Source organism: Nicotiana tomentosiformis, chromosome 4 (genome assembly GCF_000390325.3).
Source record: "Nicotiana tomentosiformis chromosome 4, ASM39032v3, whole genome shotgun sequence".
Classification (NCBI taxonomy): domain Eukaryota; kingdom Viridiplantae; phylum Streptophyta; class Magnoliopsida; order Solanales; family Solanaceae; genus Nicotiana; species Nicotiana tomentosiformis.
The window spans coordinates 92,791,151-92,812,386 of NC_090815.1; the positions used below are offsets into that span (position 1 = coordinate 92,791,151).

Here is a 21,236-nt window from a genome sequence, read left to right on the forward strand (position 1 = left end):
TGAAGACTCTACGCGAACGCAGAAAAGCCTTCGCGAATGCGTAGAAGGAAACCAGACCTGTAGAAAAACTAGTAGCTTCAGTAATCCTTAATGTTCCGAAATGCGCCGAACATGGTCTGAATTACACCCGAGGCCCCCTGGGACCTCAACCAAACATACCAACAAGTCCTAAAATATCATACGAACATGCTCGAAGTATCAAATCATATCAAACAACATTAGAACCACGAATCGTGCATCGATTCAAGCGTAATGAACTTATGAACTTCCGAATTTCAAAACTAATGTTGATTCGTACCAAAACAACTTCGATTGACTTCAAATTTTGCACATAAGTCATAAATGACATGACAGACCTATTTCAATATTCGAAATCGAAATTTGACCCCGATATCAATAAAGTCAACTCCCGGTCAAACTTTCCAACCTTCCAAACCTTTAACTTTCCAACTTTCGCCAATTCATACCGAGATGATCTACGAACCTCCAAATCAATACCCGGACACACTCCTAAGTCTAAAATCATCATACAGAGCTATTGGAACCGACATAACTCTATTCTGGAGTCATCTACATAAAAGTCAAACTACAATCAACTCTAGCAACTTAAGCCTCCAACTTAGGGATTATGTGTCCCATTTCACTCCAGAACTCACCCGAACCAAAACCAAACTGTCACGACCCAAATCGATGGGCCGCGACAGATGCTCGAGTCCTACCTATAACAACATCAGGCGATGACTCCTGATCATATCGTCCTGCCAACGCATAAATGTGGTTCTGAGGACCGCTCGAGCTAGATGCTCCGCCTCTACCACGACTAATTGGTGCTTGTGAACCTTGCCCAGGAGGCGTACTGATGATGACAAACCAGCTACAAATCCCGTTGGCTGAGCTATGCTTGCATCACCTCTTGTCGGACAATCCCTCATAACGTGGCCCAGATAACCACAAGTATAACAAACACTTAACCCATACGACACTGCCCGGCATGCTGCTTACCACACTGAGCACATCGTAGCAAGGGCGGCCTCATTTGACTTGACTCACCCCTATACTGAGAACCTGAGGCCCTGAAATTCTGACCAGGCCCTGAATATGTGGAACGCATCGTGGCAAGGGCGGCCTCATCTGACTTGACTCACCCCTATACTAAGAACCTGAGGCCCTGAAATTCTGACCAAGCCCTGAATATGTGGAACGATCAAATCTCTTACCGCCAAACTGAGGGGGCGTGCTAGCCGATGGCTGGGCTGGATACCTCGGGTATTGTGGTCTTTGACCACCTCGAAACTCACCAGAAGGACCCGAAGACCTCGCTCTCTTATTATGGGCCCTATCATGCTCACGATCGACCCTCTACTTCTGCTTACACTCCTCTACACCCTGAGCGTATGCCTGAATACGAGAAATATCCATGTCTGGCTAAAGTGAGACTAACATACAATCGTTAAGAAAGTGTGGCTCTAATCCCATCACGAACCGGTGAACCCGATCCTCCATCTTAAATACAATAGTGGGAGCATACCTAGCCAACAAATCAAACTAAAGACTGTATTCTCGAACACTCATGTTACCCTGCCGAAGGGTCAAGAACCTATCAACTCTGGCCCGTCTAAGCTCTGGTGGCAGATAATGATGAAGAAAAGCTTCTGTAAACTCCTGCCATACTGCTGGAGGGGCATCCTCACCTCTGGACAATTCCCAAGACTCGTACCAATTAACTGCAATATCTTGGAGTCTATAGGAAGCTAGATTAATTGACTCAGTCGCAGTGGCCTTCATTACCCTCAACGTCCTCTGCATTCTATCAATAAATACCTGAGGGTCTTCATTTGGATCTGCCCTAGTGAATACCGGAGGGTCCAAATTAATGAAATCACGAACCCTCGCGTTGACGTACCTATCTGTATGACCAATACCTACTTCCTAACACCGAGCCTGCGCGATTACTAATCGGGTTAATAGCTGAATAACATCTCTCATCTCCTGACCCAATGCATCCGGTTGAGGGGATGAACGTACAGGGACGGGCGCTAAAGCTGGTGCCTCTCGGAGCTCTCCTGGAGGGGGCGGGGTATGTGAAGTCTGAGTTGGAATCTCACTATGAGACTCTCCCCAAGCCCTAGTCACTCGTGGCGCTCGACTAATAATCTCACCAGCCACAGACTTTCCCTTCTGGGCGGTTGTAGTCTTTGGAGGCGTCGCTGAAAATATAATATATCGTTAGGAACATGAATTCTTATATCGCACGATCTAAGATAAGAAAAGAGGATAACGTCATATATGTCCTGTAGCCTCCCGTTTATAAGTGTGGTGCACAACACACCCATAAACAAGACTCTACTAGACACAGTCTGTAGACAACCCTAGGACAGAACTGCTCTGATACCACTTTTGTCACGACCCAAACTGATGGGCCGCGACGGATACCCGAATCCTACCAGTTGAACACCCTTAAGCATACGTCTAAGATATAAAAATAAATAGTGTATGTGAGGGAAACCTGCCCAAAAGACATATATAGATAGACATACGAAATACAGTGGGGCGAGCCGGCAAGGCTGCTATAGACAACTATATATACCCAAAACTGAAAGCCGACAAGGCCACATACTATCAAACTATACATAACTGTCTACAGACCTCTAATATAAAATACAACTATACAAGGACGGTACTGGGCCACGTCATACCCATATATGTATACAAGCATATCATACCAAAATCAAAAGCAGTTCCGGATCAAGTGGAGTACGTCAACTCTCGCTGATCGGGAATCCTAAGAAGGGGACCGTCGACTTGCCTACCTGCACCTGCGGGCATGAAACCCAGGTCCCGGGAATAAGGTGTCAGTACGAATAATGTACTGAGTATGTAAGGCATAAAAATCAGTACATAACAACCATAGATGAAACATGAAATAAAGAATTCTGACTGTAAGTCTAAATCACTTTGTAAATTCTGAAACATTTATAATGTAATGCACGTGCGCATAAATGTCGTGTCATTCATAAGTATAAGTGTACATAATATCATTAAACTTCTGAGGGCATCCCATTATATTATCTCGGCCACTGTGAGAAAAATCATCAACATATACCAACTGATCAGGTGGTAGTGCGTATATAACGCCGTAACCTTTTTCAATATCCCATATATATATATATATAAATACGCGTATATAACGCCATCTGGTCATGGGTCAATGTATATGTATAAATGAATGAAATGCATAAAAATATGTTAATAATCTCAATATTCCTTTCGGATAAACTTTATTAACTGCGTATTATTCTGAGACCCATGAACAAAAGATATAATAATATATCACATGGGGAATCAAGAACACAGAGACCCCTAGTATTTCTATGAATAGAGTCGCTTATGAAAACTGTGCGTTTGCTCGTTTCTTCTGTATAATTTGGATCATGCCAAAAAAAAAGGGATAGCCTTAACATACCTGGAATAGGGAAAAATTCGTATGATATTCTTGGAAAGGGTTGCACCATACTCCTTTAGAACCACAAAATTTTACGTTGCTAAAGTTCTAATAATTCTCGTTGGATTTTTATTTTTTTGTGTGTAGGAAATGGTTGAAGAATCACGTTGCTAATGTGGTGTTTAGAATCTGATTGAAGTGTTGTATTCCAAATATGATGTGTTGCTAACATTCTGACATGAAGTCTTTGTATTCAAAATCCTAGAAATGAATATATTAGGTTGAAATTAATATCCTAGAATGAAAGGTGTCTTGAAATTAATGCATTAAGTTGCCACCTAATCATAAATGACCAAGAGTCATTTGTCTAATATGTGGCTTGCTGACACGTGGGGGTGGGGTGAAAATTTTAAATCTTTATCCAACTTATTAGTTAATAAGGTAATGTCTTGTTACCCGATAATTAACCAATTATCCACATAATTAAGAATTATCTCAAATTACTTAAAATACTACTCATTTTTAATATACTTTATATATCATACTATCATGGTCATATGGTATCTTGTATGGTACTAGTCCATAAATATCGGGTATTATAGCTCGGACCGTATTTTACTCCAAATCGACAACTTTCAACGAAACTCATTTTCTTTAATTCGTGTATCATTTACCCTTCATGGCACTTACTTATCGCTTGTTATAAATAGCATAAATACGTTAACCTCAAGATAATCTCATCCCCGGGTCTACGTCGATTAACTGAAGGAGAAACTTTAACGTACGAAAACGCGAGATGTAACACAAACACCCCGGCAAGTCACATAATAATGATACAACATAGAGGAGACAATAAATAAGGGATCAGGTCTAAAATACTCAAAACGATCGGCCGGGTTGTTAGAGTGAGCAATGGTACCTACAATCAATTAGATTTGCTAATGTATGGAAAGAATATTATATAGAGTGCTCAAAAACTAATTAAGAAAGAAAAGACAATCATGATAAAATTGAGCCTATCATTGATAAAGCAGTTCTTCCGTCAATGGTGGAGTTTCGTTCGTAATGAGGGTACATCCATTTTCTTAACTTTCTTGGAATAAAATTAACATATAGGAATATTACATTATAAGTATTATAAGCAACAATTTGTTATAGCTAATAAAAACAGATATGAAAGATTAATTAACTCTTTGGTTTCAGTGTTACAAGTTGTTTGCTCGATTTTTTTAAATTAGAATAATATGATGTCCAACCTTGACTACTGATGCGTTAGTAGACGTAGTGATCAGAAACTGCTTTCAAATAAGTTTCTAGCCTAGTGTCACGTCCTTAGACTTAAACTAAGCGCACGTGCGACACTTGCTTACGTTTTTGCACAACTCGCTCACGATCTTGCTTTGCCAAGTCAGCTGAAAATACTGCACTCAAGATCGCTAAAGGAATGTTAGATAAGAAAGACAAGAGAAATTTGCCAAATGAAACTTTTTATTATAGAAAACTTGATTTGTTTTTGCTTGGTGAGTTACAAATAAATAGCCCCCTTTATATACTAGTCTCCTAGGGGCTAGTGAGTAAATAATAATTATTACGCAAGACTCTTATTATTTACAAGTAAGTCCCTTCTCTAGAATTTTTTACATAGCTAGAATCTTCTAAGTACTTTCCTAGCAATTCCATAGGGTTCTAAGGTCTTCCATGAGAAATCTCTATATTTCTCTAGAACCTTCCCGTGTGTGCTAGTCTATTTCATATGTAAGCTTTCCATATAACCGAAATATATGCCAAGTGGCACCTATGTGGCATAATGATGTGGCGGTCCATGACACTCTCCCCCACCCAATTTTGTGTCGCCCTCGGCACAAAGCATCGATACGTACAACTTTGTCCATTAGCCATGATGCCCTGTGGAGCGGTTCGTCTTCCCATATCACAAAGTACTGGTCATATTTCTTCTTGCCCCATTTGTACTTTGGATGACTAGCAATGGCCTCGATCCTCCGCCCATCAGATGCCTCTCCTTGCTCTTGGCTTGAATCTCCCCATGACTCAACCAAGTCTAGCAGCTTCTCAAGCATCGGGTCCATGCTTCCACTCCATATTTGGCTGTCCTTTGTGGTCCCAGCCCTGCTAGCAAACTTGACCTCTCTGCTTGGTGCATCGTCTAAGTCTGATAGCGTGCCATTACTTTGTAATTCGCCATCCTCTTCAACTATGTCCGCCCAACTTTTCTTGCTGCCACCATGCTCCATTTGCAGGGTGCCAATATAGGCTTTGGAATCCCTAACTTTCGGCTTAGATTCCAAGCACATCCTTCCAATGCAGGCGGTCCCTCCTGTGTCACCCTTGTATGCCTAAGCAAAGTTCCTGATCATTGCTGCAAGCTTCCCCAACTCTGGGCATTCACTTTTCCAATGTGATCATTTACAGAAGTAGCACCCTCTTTTAGGCATGTACTCGCTACCATTTTTCGCCCCTTACCATTTCTCTTGGGCTTCTATCCGTTATGGGAGGACCTCTTGTCATTGCCCTTGTATACCTCGGCTATGCCTTTCTCGTTGTCCTTGTCATGATCTCCCTCACCCCTCTCGGTGTTGTTTTCTTTGGACTTGGCAGGCTCCATCTTGAAGTCAACAAACGACTCGGCTACCGCTATGGCCTCATCCACATTGGCTACTTGATGTCTTCTTAACTCCTGTTTTGCCCAATTTTGTAACCCATACATAAAGTAGAAGAGGGAATCTTCCTCGGATAATGACGGGATTTGCAACATTAAGGTACTGAACTCGCGGACATACTCTCGAATTGTGGCCGTCTGTCGGAGTTCCCTTAGCTTCCGCCTAGTATCGTACACCACATTCATGGGGTAGAATTTCTTCTTTAACTCCTTCTTCAACTGCTCCCATGTCTCAATCTTGTTTAGCCCCCTCTCTATGTCAGTACACGTTTGACGCCACCATAATGCGGCAATCTCTGAGAGGTACAATACAATGGTATTGATCTTAGCCTCTTCGTCCCTCACCTTTCCGTGCTTGAAGTAGTTCTCCATGTGCCAAAGAAAGTTTTCCACTTCTTGTGAATCACAAACACCTTTGAATACCGGTGGCTTGGGAGCTTCGATCTTGGCCTCCCTCGTCATAACAACATTGTCGTTTGCCTCAGTCATTCCAGTATCAATATGCTCATCGATTGACTCTATCTTTGCCTTCATTGCATCGATAGTACTCAAGGCCTCCATGAGTCTGCATTCCAATATAGTGATGATTTGCCTTAGCTCCATCTCAGTCTGTGTACGTCCCTCCAAGTCATTTCGGATACTCTCAATCTCCTCAAGAGTGTGTCCCTCAAGAACACTAAGGGTGCTTTCCACCTTCCCTAAGCGTTGGCCAAATATCTCCATGGTATCCATTCCCGCATTCACCTCTATCACCCACTCTTTACATAGCGAGACGTCCTCCGATAGGACCACCACTGCATCCTCACTCGCCTCAATGACATATGGTTCTTGGTATGTAAGCCATTCGTTTGACGCAATCTCGGGCGACACCTCCTGGATCTTGTTGGTGAAATTTCTCTTTTTGTTACAGCCCTTCTTGCCACTGGATGACGTTGGCTTGGGTGTTGGCAGCATTAATTTCTCCGCCGTTCTCCATTCCCTTAGTTGCAACCTTTGCTCTGATACCACGTTGTCACATCCTTAGACTTAAACTAAGTGCACATACGACACTTAACAATTTGCTCACGTTCTTGTACAACTCGCTTACGATCTTGTTATGCCAAGTCAGCCAAAAATACTATACTCAAAATCGCTAAGGAAATGTTAGATAAGAAAGATAGGAGAAATTTTCCAAATGAAGTTTTTATTGTAGATAACTTGATTTGTTTTTGCTTGGTGAGTTACAAATGAATAGTCCCTTTTATATACTAGTCTCCTATGGGCTAGTGAGTAAATAATAATTATTACGCAATACCCTTATTATTTACAAGTAAGTCCCTTCTTTAGAATTTTCTACATAACTAGAATTTTCTAAGTACTTTCCTAACAATTCTATAGGGTTCTAAGGTCTTTCATGAGAAATCTTCATATTTCTCTAGAACCTTTCCACATGTGCTTGTCTATTTCATATGTAAACTTTCCATATGACAAAAATATATGCCAAGTGGCCCATATGTTGCATGATAATGTGGTGGCCATGACACTAGTCATAATAATAATGGAGTGATTTCTGGACAGGCAAGGAGATTATATTGGCAGAGATAATGCAGCATACTTTTCATCCTTTTCTCTTTTTGCTTTTATTTTAAGGGGTTAACATGATAGTCACCACTTAATATTACTGTAGGAAAGTCATTAATCTACTTGTTGTAATGAAAATTACTCATTTGTATTTAAATATCACAAAATTAATAAATTATTTTTTATAACGAAAAAGTCAATCAACTTTGTAAAGTATTACAAAAAGTTATTATGAGAAAACAAAAAAGGATTTATATGATACTTAGGTATGGTTGAATAACCTTTTAAAAAGATATTGGCTAATGACTTTCTATGATACTTAGGCAAAATTGAGTGATTTTTTGTTCCAAAAATAATTAAACTAGTGACTTTCTGTAATATTTAGGCAAATTTAATTGATTTTTTTGTTACAAAAAATAGTTTAATAATTTTTAATAAAAGTTAAATGGCCATTCATGAAATTACCTCAATTATAAGTTACCTGAATGTTTATTTCAAAAAGAAAATACTTCTAAAATGCAGTCATGGAATACCAATAAGTTGGATTAGTAAAATTTATGGTACTTTAGATTTTTTATTTCTCTGAAACACATTTCTAATGTTCCAAATATACTTTTAATATGGTGTGATATTGTCCGCTTTGAGCCAACATCGCACGGTTTTTCCCAAAATGCCTCACACCATTAATAGTATCCAACTCCTTATAAGTAGTTTTTTTTTTCTTTTTTACATTTGAGGTGAGACTTTGTTCGCACACACCCAACAATTTTTCCCTTGAACTAAGTTCATGACCCATCACCATTCATGGACTAATTTAGAGATTTAACTATGTGTCACCCATATGATTTTGAGTATTTACGATCACCGAAGCTCAAAGACTGTGTATGCGTCTTGAGAGTTACGAGTAAAGGTCGTAAACCCCGTAGACGGGCAAAGGCACTAAGCCCGGGACCCACGCCACACTCCACCATCTTTATAGTCTCGCCAAATCATTGGCTCTAATACCAGTTGTTTGGCTAAAATGACCCAAAAATACTCTTAACATGATATGATATTGTCCGTTCTGAACTTAACCCACTTTGCCTTATAGCCCACTAATATCAAGACATATAAATATGACTTATTTTAAGTCAGAAACATAACAAGAGAAAAAACATAAGGGGCAGTCGATTTTAAAGCCTTGTGATCTACTCCAATTAGCTCGTTCCGGCTCGTTAACAGTTGGATCATACTGAAATTTTGACTGAGTGTTCTTAATATCTTGATCTTTTATTTGAACGGTGGAGATCGGATTTGGAGGCCTGTAGGATCCAGTTTCGACCCCTGAACAACATGCCCGTTTTGTGAATTCTCCTCTTTCTTCAATTGATTTGTTGTTGCTCTTGTTGTTATTGTTGCTCCGTATTTTACACTTATTGTGTAGCCAATTTAGAGAACTTTTGTAACCCTCTTATTGTTATAGTAGAGGTTTTTTGTATCTTTGTGATCCCGTGGATTTTATAGGGTTTCCACGTAAACCTTGGTGCCTCGTGTGTTTGATTATTTACCTTCCATATTTGTGGTGGTTGATATAATTGCTGCCCATATATGTTTGTGTTTGAAATTGTTTGTATTCTCTTGGTTCAAATAAATTGGAAAAGTTTGACTTAGAATATTATTCCGCTTCTATCTCGTCGTGCACATTGCTTGTGCTTATTATTTCCCAACAAAGTGGAGCCCAACAATTTCAATAGACAATTACTTACAACTTATACTAGTTCCTTTTTATTGACCTAATAGTATATGAATGATCCATTGACGCTGTCAGTGTCTATATAAGTTAAATTCTACTAGAATTTATAGACGGCGAAGTGGCGTCTATGATCGAAGTAAGATTTGTAAGACTTCAGTTTTATGATTTTTCTTTTAAGTTGATCATGATGAGACTGGAGATTGGAGATCACTGAAACTTTGTATAAGAACCAAATCTATTTGCTAGGTAATATTGGACAGTCCATGCTTGTTAGCTGACATGCTTTTAGGAAAATAAGTGTAAAAACCTAATACTGTCCTATCAAATTACTGATGTAGAATGCAATGTAATGCATTCCACTGTGGTTCCTTCCTTGGTTTCCAGTATTTGATCCTTATTTACTTTCCTCTCTGCTTCTCTATTCTTTCCCCATAGGACCAAGTAGAGTCCACCAACTAGCAATATTCCTCCACAAACACTGCCAAAACAAAGTACAGAAAATTGAGCTTTTGAAGTTTAATTATACTGAGGAAATTAAAGGGTTGATTAATTTAAGTTGAAATTAGAAGGATAATATATGATTATGGACCTTCCCATATAAAGTGTTTCCTTCCACAAAAATGCTGACACTATAGCAGTTATGATAAGTGATAATGGAGTGAACATGGCTGTGAATACTGGTCCTTTCTTCTCTACTGCCCAAAGCTGTAACCAGTACGTTATCCCTGTAACAATCACACCCTGCAATGTTTTCTGCTGAATGAATTATTAACTACAAAGCAAAAAACTAAACTTAAACAATATAAAATAAAAACCATAAACAAGGATTTCAATTGTTTGTGGATGAGAGTACTCTTAGTAGCTTAGTTGGTTGGTTACCTGAACTTTCACATTGTTGGTGAGGATATGATTCTCCACCTTCTAATTCCCCTCCCCCATTTCCCCCTCTGTATAATTAAAAAAAAATTACTAATTTCTTTTTGCGGATACCAATAAAAAAGTGATTTAACTTGTATACAAACAAAGTAAGAAATTTTTGCACTAGTAAGACGGTTTTAACTCGTTGGAGCATATTGCTTTCCTTATTTTTCATGTTTGAACGGTTACATGTATTTATCTTTAGATGACTTGATAGTGTAAAAATCGTTGTTCTAATCGTTGTTTTATAGAAATAACTCATAAAAACAGTCTCAATCCTAACAGGAGGTTGTATGTATATTAGAAAACATACACAGTAAGCCACAGAAAAAAGATTGATGTCCCACTTGAGCTTCCATGCTGAGATGTTCCTTTCCATTGCCATTGCCCAAACTGATGATTGTATGCAGCTAAACAAGCAGTATAGGGTGGCAAGACGTAGCTTTGCCGAATATTGTTTTATAATAGGGACCTAAGAGAAGCAATATGTGTCAATGAATGAACATATTGTAATCCTTTTTCTTAAATTTTCTATTAAAACTTAGGGATGTGGTTGAAGAATTACCTGTAAAATGAGCCACAGAGACCATGTTATGTTAGCTAAAAGCATGACTAGTGAACCTTTTATCCATTCTTCCTTCAAAGTATAATGAAAATTTGAGCTATGAGTTCCCTTTGTGTTCCCCATAGACCAATTCATGAAGTTTAAATGTGGTCCTTTAACTAAGGCAAACACCAAAGCTCCTGAAACACAAATTGAAGAACCCAATACTTTTGCCATTCCATGTGACTGCTTTATTGATAGAGTCTCCACCCTATATGTTTGATTCAAAACAAAGAGAAAAAGATCGAAGACAAAAACAGAGAATATTAGCTACATATGGTTCCTTTTATCCTCGATATAATTAAGGCTGCTTAGGTAGTTTTGAAGTGTGCCTACCTTAGGATAATTGCCATAACAAAAGTTATGGATGGAATTATGTTAGTGGTGGCTGCAGCAAAGGTTGCTGTTGTATAGTGTATGGAGAAGTAGTAGAGATTCAAACTTAGAGTGCTGAAAATGTCACAAAATTAATCCAGTGAGGCTAAGAAATTTACAAACAATAGTTCAAGAAATTGAATATTTAACAGTGAACTTACCTAAGAAATGACATCAGTAAGATCTTGAACAGGATGTTGTAGGATAAAGGAACCACAGTCTTTCTATTTAATTGAAAAAGATGAACATATAATAGGTTTTATAACTCAATAATTAAGTTCTCAAATATGAAATGGACCTAGTAAGAGATAGATAAATTAAAACAAATTGTGGGACAAATTAACCTCTCGAAGAAGGCAGCGAGTGGCGCCAACGCGAGGACAGCAAATGCTTGACGATAAGTAACAAATACATAAGGATTCATCCCTTCAGATATTGCAGCTTTAGAAAACAAAGCCATGCCTGCGAAAATCATTTGTGTGAGGAGCATGGCTATATTAGCTTTATGCTTTTCTATTGAAATAGCACAACCTAGTAAATGCTTCATTTTCAGGTCTATTTGGTTTCTTGGACATCAATGCATTGCAGACTCTTCAATTTATAGAGAAACTTGTAACCAAAACGTTCATTTATGTTGTGCTGTTGATCAGTTAAGTGGGGTCAAGGTTCATTTTAGCCCTTCTGATGACTAACTGACTATTCAAAAAGCTAATGTCTCTGAGTAAGTCAATTGAGATATGTTAACTTTGTATATATGCAGACTAAAACCAGCTTTTAATGATAAGTTCTGTGATTGATTGTTCTGCTAAACTTGTTAGCTGTAATTTTTTTTTCAGTTGAGAAAATCTTTTTCTATCATTCTGTGTTATACAGTAGCCAGAAGGATGAAGTTACCATATTTTAGATTGTCGTTAAAGTGTTGCAAGATCCACGTTTGACACTTAAGTTTTTGTTACATTATTGACATATTTAGGCATGGAAAGTAAGTTGAATGGATTTGTACTAGCAGAAATGTCTCCCCGCATTGGTCTCATAAAGCAGAACACTCTATTGAAAAATTAAATTTAGCCAATATCCTATGGTTTGAAAGGTTTAGTCCTATAAGCAAGAATTACGAGCTTGACTATCCAAATCACTTTGAGAGTGCTCCTTCGAATTGTTATCTCAAAGACTAGATATTCTTCTCTATTTTGCTAGTACTTAACTGGTAATAGGCACTCTTACTGTGACACCCATAACGGAGGGTGAGCCGATGACGACGGATCAAAGAGAATGACTGACAAGCTTCTAGGCTGGCAAATTTCTGGAAGAAGGGCTAGGCGAATCCTACATCGAAATGGGAGATGAAAGTAAAGAGCTTTATAACGCATAACACAAGTTTACATGACACGCACGCTTTTTGGCTCGATAGTGTAGCCCAAGGGACAAATCAATGAGGTCTATTGGGCCAAAGCGAAAAATACGTAATATAGGCTTGGGCTGTGATACTTACTATAAGGTTGGAGAGGTACAACTCGTTGGTGGAGCACTGAGATCCAATCCGAAAAAAACAAAGGCACAAGCTTTAGATTTATCAACAAATAATAAACATTTCACGAGAAAATTAAAGAATGCTTTTTTATGTAAATCTCAAAGAAAGGTATAGTTAACAACTAAAATAGTCATTCCAAGTTTGTTTCTTCCAATTTGCAGAAAGATCAATTAAATAGTCTTGGTCCAGAATAATAATATATATGCAGTTATGCACTATCAATTATATAAAGTTTGTTTTTACAAGAATTAATATTGTAATAATGGTTTTGTTTTTTCACTTCAATGCCGTAAGATTTCAGGGTCACTCCATCTACAATATTGACAAGTTAAATATACCTCATCTATAAGCTCTTGATATTTTTTGTGTCTTTAGACTCTTAAATAGCAAAAATAACATAATTAAATCTCGACTCTTGATCAATTACAAAATTTTTTGTGATGACCCGATCATCCCTCAACTCTTCATCGTATCTCATCCCCCCCCCTTATCTTTTCGTAGGTTTTATACAATAACAACAACAACCCAGTATAATCCTACTAATGGGGCCTGGGGAGGGTAGTGTGTACGCAGACCTTAATAGTCATTCCAAGTTTCTTTCTTCCAATTTGCAGAAAGATCAATTAAATAGTCTTGGTCCAGAATAATAATATATATGCAGTTATGCACTATCAATTACATAAAGTTTATTTTTACAAGAATTAATATTGTAATAATGGTTTTGTTTTTTCACTTCAATGCCCTAAGATTTCAGGGTCACCCCATCTACAATATTGGCAAGTTAAATCTAGCTCATATATAAGCTCTTGATATTTTTTGTGTCTTTAGACTCTTAAATAGCAAAAATAACATAATTAAATCTCGACTCTTGATCAATTATAGAAATTTTTGTGATGACTCGATCATCCCTCAACTCTTCATCGTATCTCCCCCTTATCTTTTCTTAGGCTTCATACAACAACAACAACAACAATAATAACAACAACCCAGTATAATCCTACTAGTGGGGTTTGGGGAGGGTAGTGTGTACGCAGACCTTACTCCTACCTAGAGGTAGAGAGGCTGTTTCCGATAGACCCTCGGTTCCCTCCCTCCAAGAACTCCCCACCTTGATCTTGTAGTGACTCGAATTCACAATCTCTTGATTGGAAGTGGAAGCTGCTTACCACTAGAGCAACTCACTCTTATGCTTCATACAAAGAACATCTTGGAGGTGGCTTGCCTAATTAGCAACCTTGTCGAACATCTCTGAGACGGAGGAGAGTGAAGATATTTCTTTTTGGTAATAACTGTAAAAATTACCATTAATAAATACAAAACAATACACCTATAGAGCACCTAAGAAACCAATTTGGTTGCTAAGCCCCTAACAAAACGATTACATAATCTCCTTATCAGTAAACTACATCTATGGGCTCTCTTTGATCCTCTTAGAAAATCTACTCTCTCTCTGTGATCCCTCTTTTTATCTATGCAATTACAAAATTCTTATTTACATTTGTTACTCCAAAGAGCTTTTAGTTTCTAGCAGTCCATGTATGATAGATTGCAGCTCTCCAAATTGCAGTGATCACTTCCTTTTTGAAGTGTTTCCAGTGTCTGGTTTTGATCCATTACAGACTACGCATGACTCCTAGCTTCCTGATAGTTACTCCAATCCAGTTTGCTAAGCTTTCCCTGATCACTTCTATCCAGCTACATTTAGAGAATATGTGTTGTTGTGTCTCCATATGTACAGCTTCACATAGGCAGCAACTAGTGTCCTCCATTGGTATATGCAGCCTTACCAATCTTTCTCTTATAAGTAGTTTATCTTGAGCTGCCAACCAAACAATGACTCTGTGTTTAGGTTGCAGCACTGAACTCCAGATCAAGTCAGCTTCTGGAACCTTAGGCATGTTATTCTTCATGGCTAGGTAACTCTTGCTCACTGAATATTTGCTTGTTGAATTCAGCCTATAAATGCCATTCAAATATCAATCGACTATCTTGTTCTTGATTTCATTAAGTTTCTTCTAGTATCAAATACAGTCCACTGGTAGTATATGAGTCCATATGTAATTAATTTGTTTTCATATAAAATCCATGTATCCATTTAACTCATAACAAGTCCTTCTTAGTAGCCAGTTTCCAGATTAATTTTCCCACTGAGGCAACGTTCTAGGTTTTACTATCTTTGATGTTTAAACCTCCAAATTTCTTTGGAACACACACATATTCCCAAGCGACCAAAGCAATCTTTTTTTTTCCTCAGACCTACCCCAAAGATACTATCTGCACTTTTTATCCACCTCTTTCAAGATGCTCTGTGGCAAAATGAAGACAGCTCCCCAGAAGTCGTAGATTGAAAACAAAACATCATTAATTATTTGTAACCTTCCAGCATAGAAAAATTACCTTGCATAAATTTTAGTGATTATGCTATTTATTTTATCCACTAGTTGATAACATTCCACCCTGCTCCACTTATTTGAGGATAATGGTAGTCCTAAGTATCTAATGGGAAAGGTACATACAGTAAAACCTGTCATGCCTAACAGTTCCTCCCCTACAGATTCATGCACTCCTACTAGGAAGATGCTTGATTTGTCAAAATTTGCCACAAAACCAGTCACCTTGCTAAAATGATTTAAAGCTTCCATTACTCTAGTTACTGAAGCAATATTGCTACCTTTACAAAATATCATTAAATCATCTGCAAATATAAGATGTGTAAGTTTCAGTGCTTTACACATGGGATGCAGTTTGAAAATTGGAAACTCACATATTTTTCTTAATACTCTTGATAGGTACTCCATAACAAGGATAAACAATAAAGGGGAAATTGGATCTCCTTGCCTTAGACCCCTCTTCCTAGCAAAGTACCCATATCCTATTCCATTTACCTTCAGATAGAATCTAGTGGATGTGATACATGTTATAACTCTTTGAGTAAAACTTGCTGGGAATCCATGACCTTCCACTTCCTCTTCAATAAAGTTTCAACTTACCATGTCATATGCCTTTCTCATATCAATTTTCATCATACAACTAAGAGATGTATTCCTATTCTAATGCCTTAACAAATTATGAAAAATAAGTACATTGTGAACCAATGGCTTCTCTGCAATAAATCCTAATTGGTTATCAAATACTATATGAGTGATTGCCTTCTCTAATCTAGTACAAAGCATCTTGGAAATATATTTGTACAATACACTGCAACAACAAATGGGTCTATACTGGCTAGCATTTTCTGGAACTTTGACTTTTGGAATCAAGGAAACCATGGTGGAATTTACTTGATTCAACAATTTCCCATTGTTATAAAACTCTAACACTTTTCAGTTATGTCTTTACCTATTATTGCCCATGCAGCTTTATAAAATCCACTTTCATATCCATCCTTACCAGGACTCTTATTACTATCTATTCCAAACATAGATTCCTAAACATCCCTCTCTGTGAAATGCTACACTAACTCAATGTTGTTCTATGCTCAGTGTTGGATAATTCTTCAGCAATCCTGCATAAGCTTTTGTTTTTGATGTTTCCTTCCTCCCCAATAGTTTTTCATAGTACTCCACCAGTATTCCAGCTATAGCATTAGGTTCTGTTTGCAACCTATTATTCTTAAATTGTAGTTGAGTAATAGCTTGTTGCATCTTCCTATATTTTATAACTGAGAAAAAATATTTTGTATTGTCATCACCTAGTTTGATCCATGTTGCCTTACTTCTTTGTTGTAGGAACAACTTATCCAGATAAGATGATTGCCTGTACTTCTGATACTTTACTTTTTCATCTTGCTGAAGCACTGGATCCAAAGGGTTGGCTTGCAAAGATCTTTGAGCGAGAACTAGAAATTCCCTACCTTCACTTGCCTCTATTAGAATGTTTCTGAAATGTTGACCATTCAGTTCTTTCAGCTTCTTTATTAGTAACTTAAGTTTTTTTTACCATCTGCAGCATTTTACATCCATCTACTTAGACTTGCCACACCTTTTTTACTTTATCAGCAAATTGAGGATGCTTCGACCAAACATTATAAAATTGAAATGGTTTCTTTACTCTAGGAGGAATATTCAACATAGCAACCTTAATTGAGCAGTGGTCACTTATGCTTTCAGGAAGAAATGTGGCTACATAAACAGGTATGTTAAATAGCCACTCATTATTAACAAAAGCCTAGTCTATTTTGAAAACACCATTTGATCTCCTTATTTGTCATTTCATGAATATCGACTACCATGAGTTGGCAGTTCTAGCAATCCACGTAATTTCACACAAGTGTGAAAGTCCAGCAGCTCAGCTAAAGTTGTAGGATTCCCTCCAATTTTATCCTCCTGGTGCAACACTGAGTTGAAATCACCTAGGACCAATCAAGGGATATTACACCATATACTCTGATTCTCCAAATAGCTCCACAATTCCCTCCTTTCTGCCCTTTGGTTAAAAAATACACAAAGGTCAGCATAAATGTCATCTGCATAGGAGTATACCTCACTTTGCAAGTAATTTCTTGTGCTGAACTAGTAACAAGAGTTACATGCTAAGAGTCTTGCCTCCAAGTAATCCAAATTCTACTATTGTAATGATGTTCTAGGTTTGTGACATATTGCCAACATCCAAACAATTTATTTGCTAGACCCTCAATCTTATTAACTTTGACCTTCGTTTCTAATAAACCAACCAGTCTTGCTTCTTGTTCATTGCAAAGGAGTCTGATCTCCTTCTGCTTATTAGGGCTATTGAGGCCCCTTATATTCCAACTTAAAAGATTAACTATTTCCCGAGAGAGGAATAATATGTCCTTCCTCATTTCCAACTGAGTTGATTGAATCAGAGTATTATTCCTTTCTTTGTCAAGAACTTGGAAGGATTTTTGATTGATCATTTGTTGGTTTTGTCTGAACCGCTACTTTCTTACATTCACTGGAGTAATCCACCCTGTGTTCCGATCAACTGGTCGCCTACTCTGTACATTTGAGTCTTCACTAAGTTGGTAGATGATTCAGCATGTGTCATTCCTCTCTTAGTCATGGCTACTAATTTAACATAGTGTATCTTCTCCCGATTCCCTGCTTCTTCAATATCCACCTTTTGTTTCTCCTTCCTCACCTGCTCTCCTTGTTTTGGGCGATCCAGGTTTGGTAACCTTCTTTTTCCTACATTCCTCTTTGGAGTTCCCATACCTACGACAGAAATTGCATAATGTGGGTTTTCAATCATATTGGATCTTTTGTTCTAATAGTACTCCCTTCTCATTCCTAAATATTATCACATCAGGAAGCTTAGCATCCATTTCTACCTCTATAAAAAACCTAGCAAAATTGAGCCCCATTTTTTTTCTCAGTATTATGATCCACAAAAGGTGGTTTCCCAATTAGACTGCCTATTTTTCTTAAGCCTTTAGGACTCCAATATTTGAATTCGAGGCTGGGTAGCTTGATCCATATAGGAACTGTAAGTAGTTCTCTTCTTGTAAATTCCATATCCGGATTCCATATTTAACTATAAATGGTTTGTTGTCGAAATGATAAATTCCCTCTTGTATCACTTCATTTTTTCCCTCCTTTGAATCAAATCAAATTAATACAATTCCATTCTTCAGCATAGAAATCTTGTTGATTCCATGCTTTGCCCATAACCTCTGGTATGTATCCACTTAGCACAGCAAAAGGGGGGGAGGGGGGGATGTGTGCCCCAATGACATAGCAAACTACTGCCGAATTCTAGTAATCTAACTCTGAACTTATATCTTCAACGTTAATTGCACAAACAAAAGACTTACCATGAGTTTCAGGAGCGATGTATCCCAATTTGAAACCGGCATTCGAGATTTTCCCGATATCGAAGTTATCCCAAATTGGCCTTTTCGCCACTGTCTCTTCTGCTGCCTCCACTACCTCTGTCCAAGACAATTTGCGACTGCTCGTTGGCGATTGAACCATTTTAACCCATTCTTCTTGCATTTTTACATGTGATTCGGTCTCTTCTTCCGTCAATTGTTCCTCCAATTGTGTGTTTTCCTTACCCCTCGGCGACTGGTTCACTACCACATCAAATTTGTTTTGATTTCCTTTTCTTCCTTGATTTGTAGTTACCAATGATGACGACGCTTGCGCCACTAGTGCTTTTTGAGATGGAATTCGTGCCCTCTTCCCCATGGATGCGCACATTAAGCTAACATGCGCTGAGAGAAAAAACACATCGCAGAAAACGCCTTTTGAAAACAGAGTGATGATTTTCTCATTCATCTTTCTCATGATAATGGCATAACCTGCTATTTAACTTCTTCATTTGATATTCCTCTTTAATTTTCAAAACTGCACAAATCACAAGGAGCAAATAATTTTGTTTGAATTCTAGGTTAGTCCTATTGGAGCAAGGTACACAAGAGGGAAAGGGAAATTAACTTTTGTTAGTCATTACGTAATGGGATTTCTCTCATTTGCAGTCATGTTGAGGGGGTCCGAGTGTAATATCATATAAGCCAAAATAAGATTTGAGCATTTTTTTTATCAGATTAGTGAGGGTGTGAGTATCTGTCATCAGTGGCGAATGCAGATTTTTTACCAAGAGATTTCATCATCTACTATATAAAGATAAAAAGAAAAATGACCTTGTATAATATACATTATGGTTTTTCAACGAATAGGATACGGACGAGCCCCCTTCCGCTCCTCTAGCTCCGCCACCGTTAATGATGAAGCTTATGCCAGGGTTATGCACATTCTGTGGCTCAAAACCATTTGATCCACCTTGAGAGCCTGCAGAATAAGCATGCATGCCATTTCTTTTTTTAGTTCGAGTCGCAACACGTGCTCAAATGTTTTGTACCATCTTATATTGCGGAAACAGTTTCCAACATAATAGTCATATCACATTACATATTACCAACACGACATACATAGTACTGTTTGATTTGGTTGATGCATGTCTGATTTGGTTCATTTTTTTCTGAAAATTCAGCACTGTTCGATGTGCTCCATTTTCATGCGTTTAATCACCTTGAAAGCATCAGCTTGACAATCGTGTATATGTAGACCAACACTTTATCTTTATGTCAATGACACATATATTGAAGACTAATAGTGTTGTCATATTTGAGATTTTTATTTAAATTGACTCATTTTATGTTGGTTATCAATCTACTGCAATAACCGTTCTTTTTTTTTTATCCGGGATTGAGACTGGAAATCCAAGCTGATAGAAGATATTTGGCCCCTAAAAACTCTTATCTTCATAGTGTAACTAGTCCATCAAGTACATAAAAAGCCAATGTGACAAGGACAACCATTAAATAAAACGTACTAATTAAAGGACAGTTTTAAGGAAGCATTATCAATATATATCCAATGAAACAGCAGTGGAACCTTTGCATTATATTGGCACTTTCCAAGATGAAATCATTTCACTCGTCTGAAGTAAGAACATATGTTCATAACTTTAGGATAAGAAGAAACTTTGAGAATGTATTTTCCACGTGACTTTACAATCTTTAGGCGCAGAACATCTAAAATGCAAGCTTTTATCTTCTTCTTTTTTTTTTTTTTTCTCTAGTATCATTTGTCTTCTTTAACTTGCCTTTCATAAAGTGAACATATATAAGATTTATGTCCGATATAGAACAGTAAGCCATAATGCACGAAAGAAAGCTCCCAAAAATCACCAGTTAGTAAAGTAACTATACATCTAGGCTTACTATGAGATTTTGCTGCAGCTGATCCAGAAAGACGTACGCATTATCCCACTCATTCCCATTACAAGTATAGTACTATTCCAAGAATTAGTCAAATTAGCAATCCATTTCTCAACTATACAATGCCGCTTATAATTTTCTTAATTAACTGCACTTTAGCAGTACGGCGGCGTGTCCCTTCCACAAGTGCACAAAAGTTACAGCCAGTAAGGAGGAGGATATTAAACATCCTTAACTCCAAAACATGCCTTTCTATACAAGAAAATTTACTAGACAGATGCATCTCCCCAATACAAAATAGAACCAACAATACAGAAGAGAAGAAGCATCTATATCTATCAGAAATCACAAAAATAGATTCTTCCTGTCCCATCTGAATGAGATCCAACCTGTATGGTCCTAATTTAGCTTGGTCAGGTAGTGAATTAGGAAAAAAAATAATCTGATTTGGTCTTCCGACACTCCATTTTGCTAAAGCATCTGCAACTTGAATCGCTTTTCTGTAGCAATGAATAATCTGGCATCAAAATTTAAGCTTCCTTAATAGTGGCTTGCATCTGCCATGCAAGACACTATTAAGTATTTGATGTTGAATCCCTTAATTAACATATATAGATTCTGGTGCCGCTTTCAATTAATTCATGATATAATTACTGGACTTTGCTAACATTTAATTACCTAGTTAATTGGTACTCATATGATATATCTAATCT

The 21,236-nt window shown here is 37.6% G+C and overlaps 1 protein-coding gene across 3 annotated transcripts; it reads right to left on the bottom strand.

The window, feature by feature from the left end:
- Window positions 1–9,628: 9,628 nt before the first annotated feature.
- On the bottom strand, window positions 9,629–19,839 carry LOC104120520 (WAT1-related protein At1g43650-like). Of its 3 annotated transcripts, XM_070200009.1 has the most exons (11): window positions 19,732–19,839; window positions 19,444–19,591; window positions 18,613–19,147; window positions 12,801–12,836; window positions 11,653–11,770; window positions 11,470–11,532; window positions 11,270–11,383; window positions 10,895–11,144; window positions 10,643–10,801; window positions 10,001–10,164; window positions 9,629–9,889 (listed from the first exon to the last, which is right to left on the bottom strand). In XM_070200009.1, the coding sequence occupies exons 3-11, from the start codon at window positions 19,085–19,087 to the stop codon at window positions 9,733–9,735; spliced, it is 1,536 nt and encodes a 511-aa protein (XP_070056110.1). In that variant the 5' UTR covers window positions 19,088–19,147; window positions 19,444–19,591; window positions 19,732–19,839; the 3' UTR covers window positions 9,629–9,732. The 3 variants fall into 3 exon arrangements, with proteins under 3 accessions (XP_070056110.1, XP_009630586.1, XP_070056111.1); XM_009632291.4 differs by lacking the exons at window positions 19,444–19,591; window positions 19,732–19,839 and having other exon boundaries at window positions 10,001–10,152; window positions 18,613–19,435; XM_070200010.1 differs by lacking the exons at window positions 12,801–12,836; window positions 19,444–19,591; window positions 19,732–19,839 and having other exon boundaries at window positions 18,613–19,437.
- Between the last annotated feature and the right edge of the window lie 1,397 nt (window positions 19,840–21,236).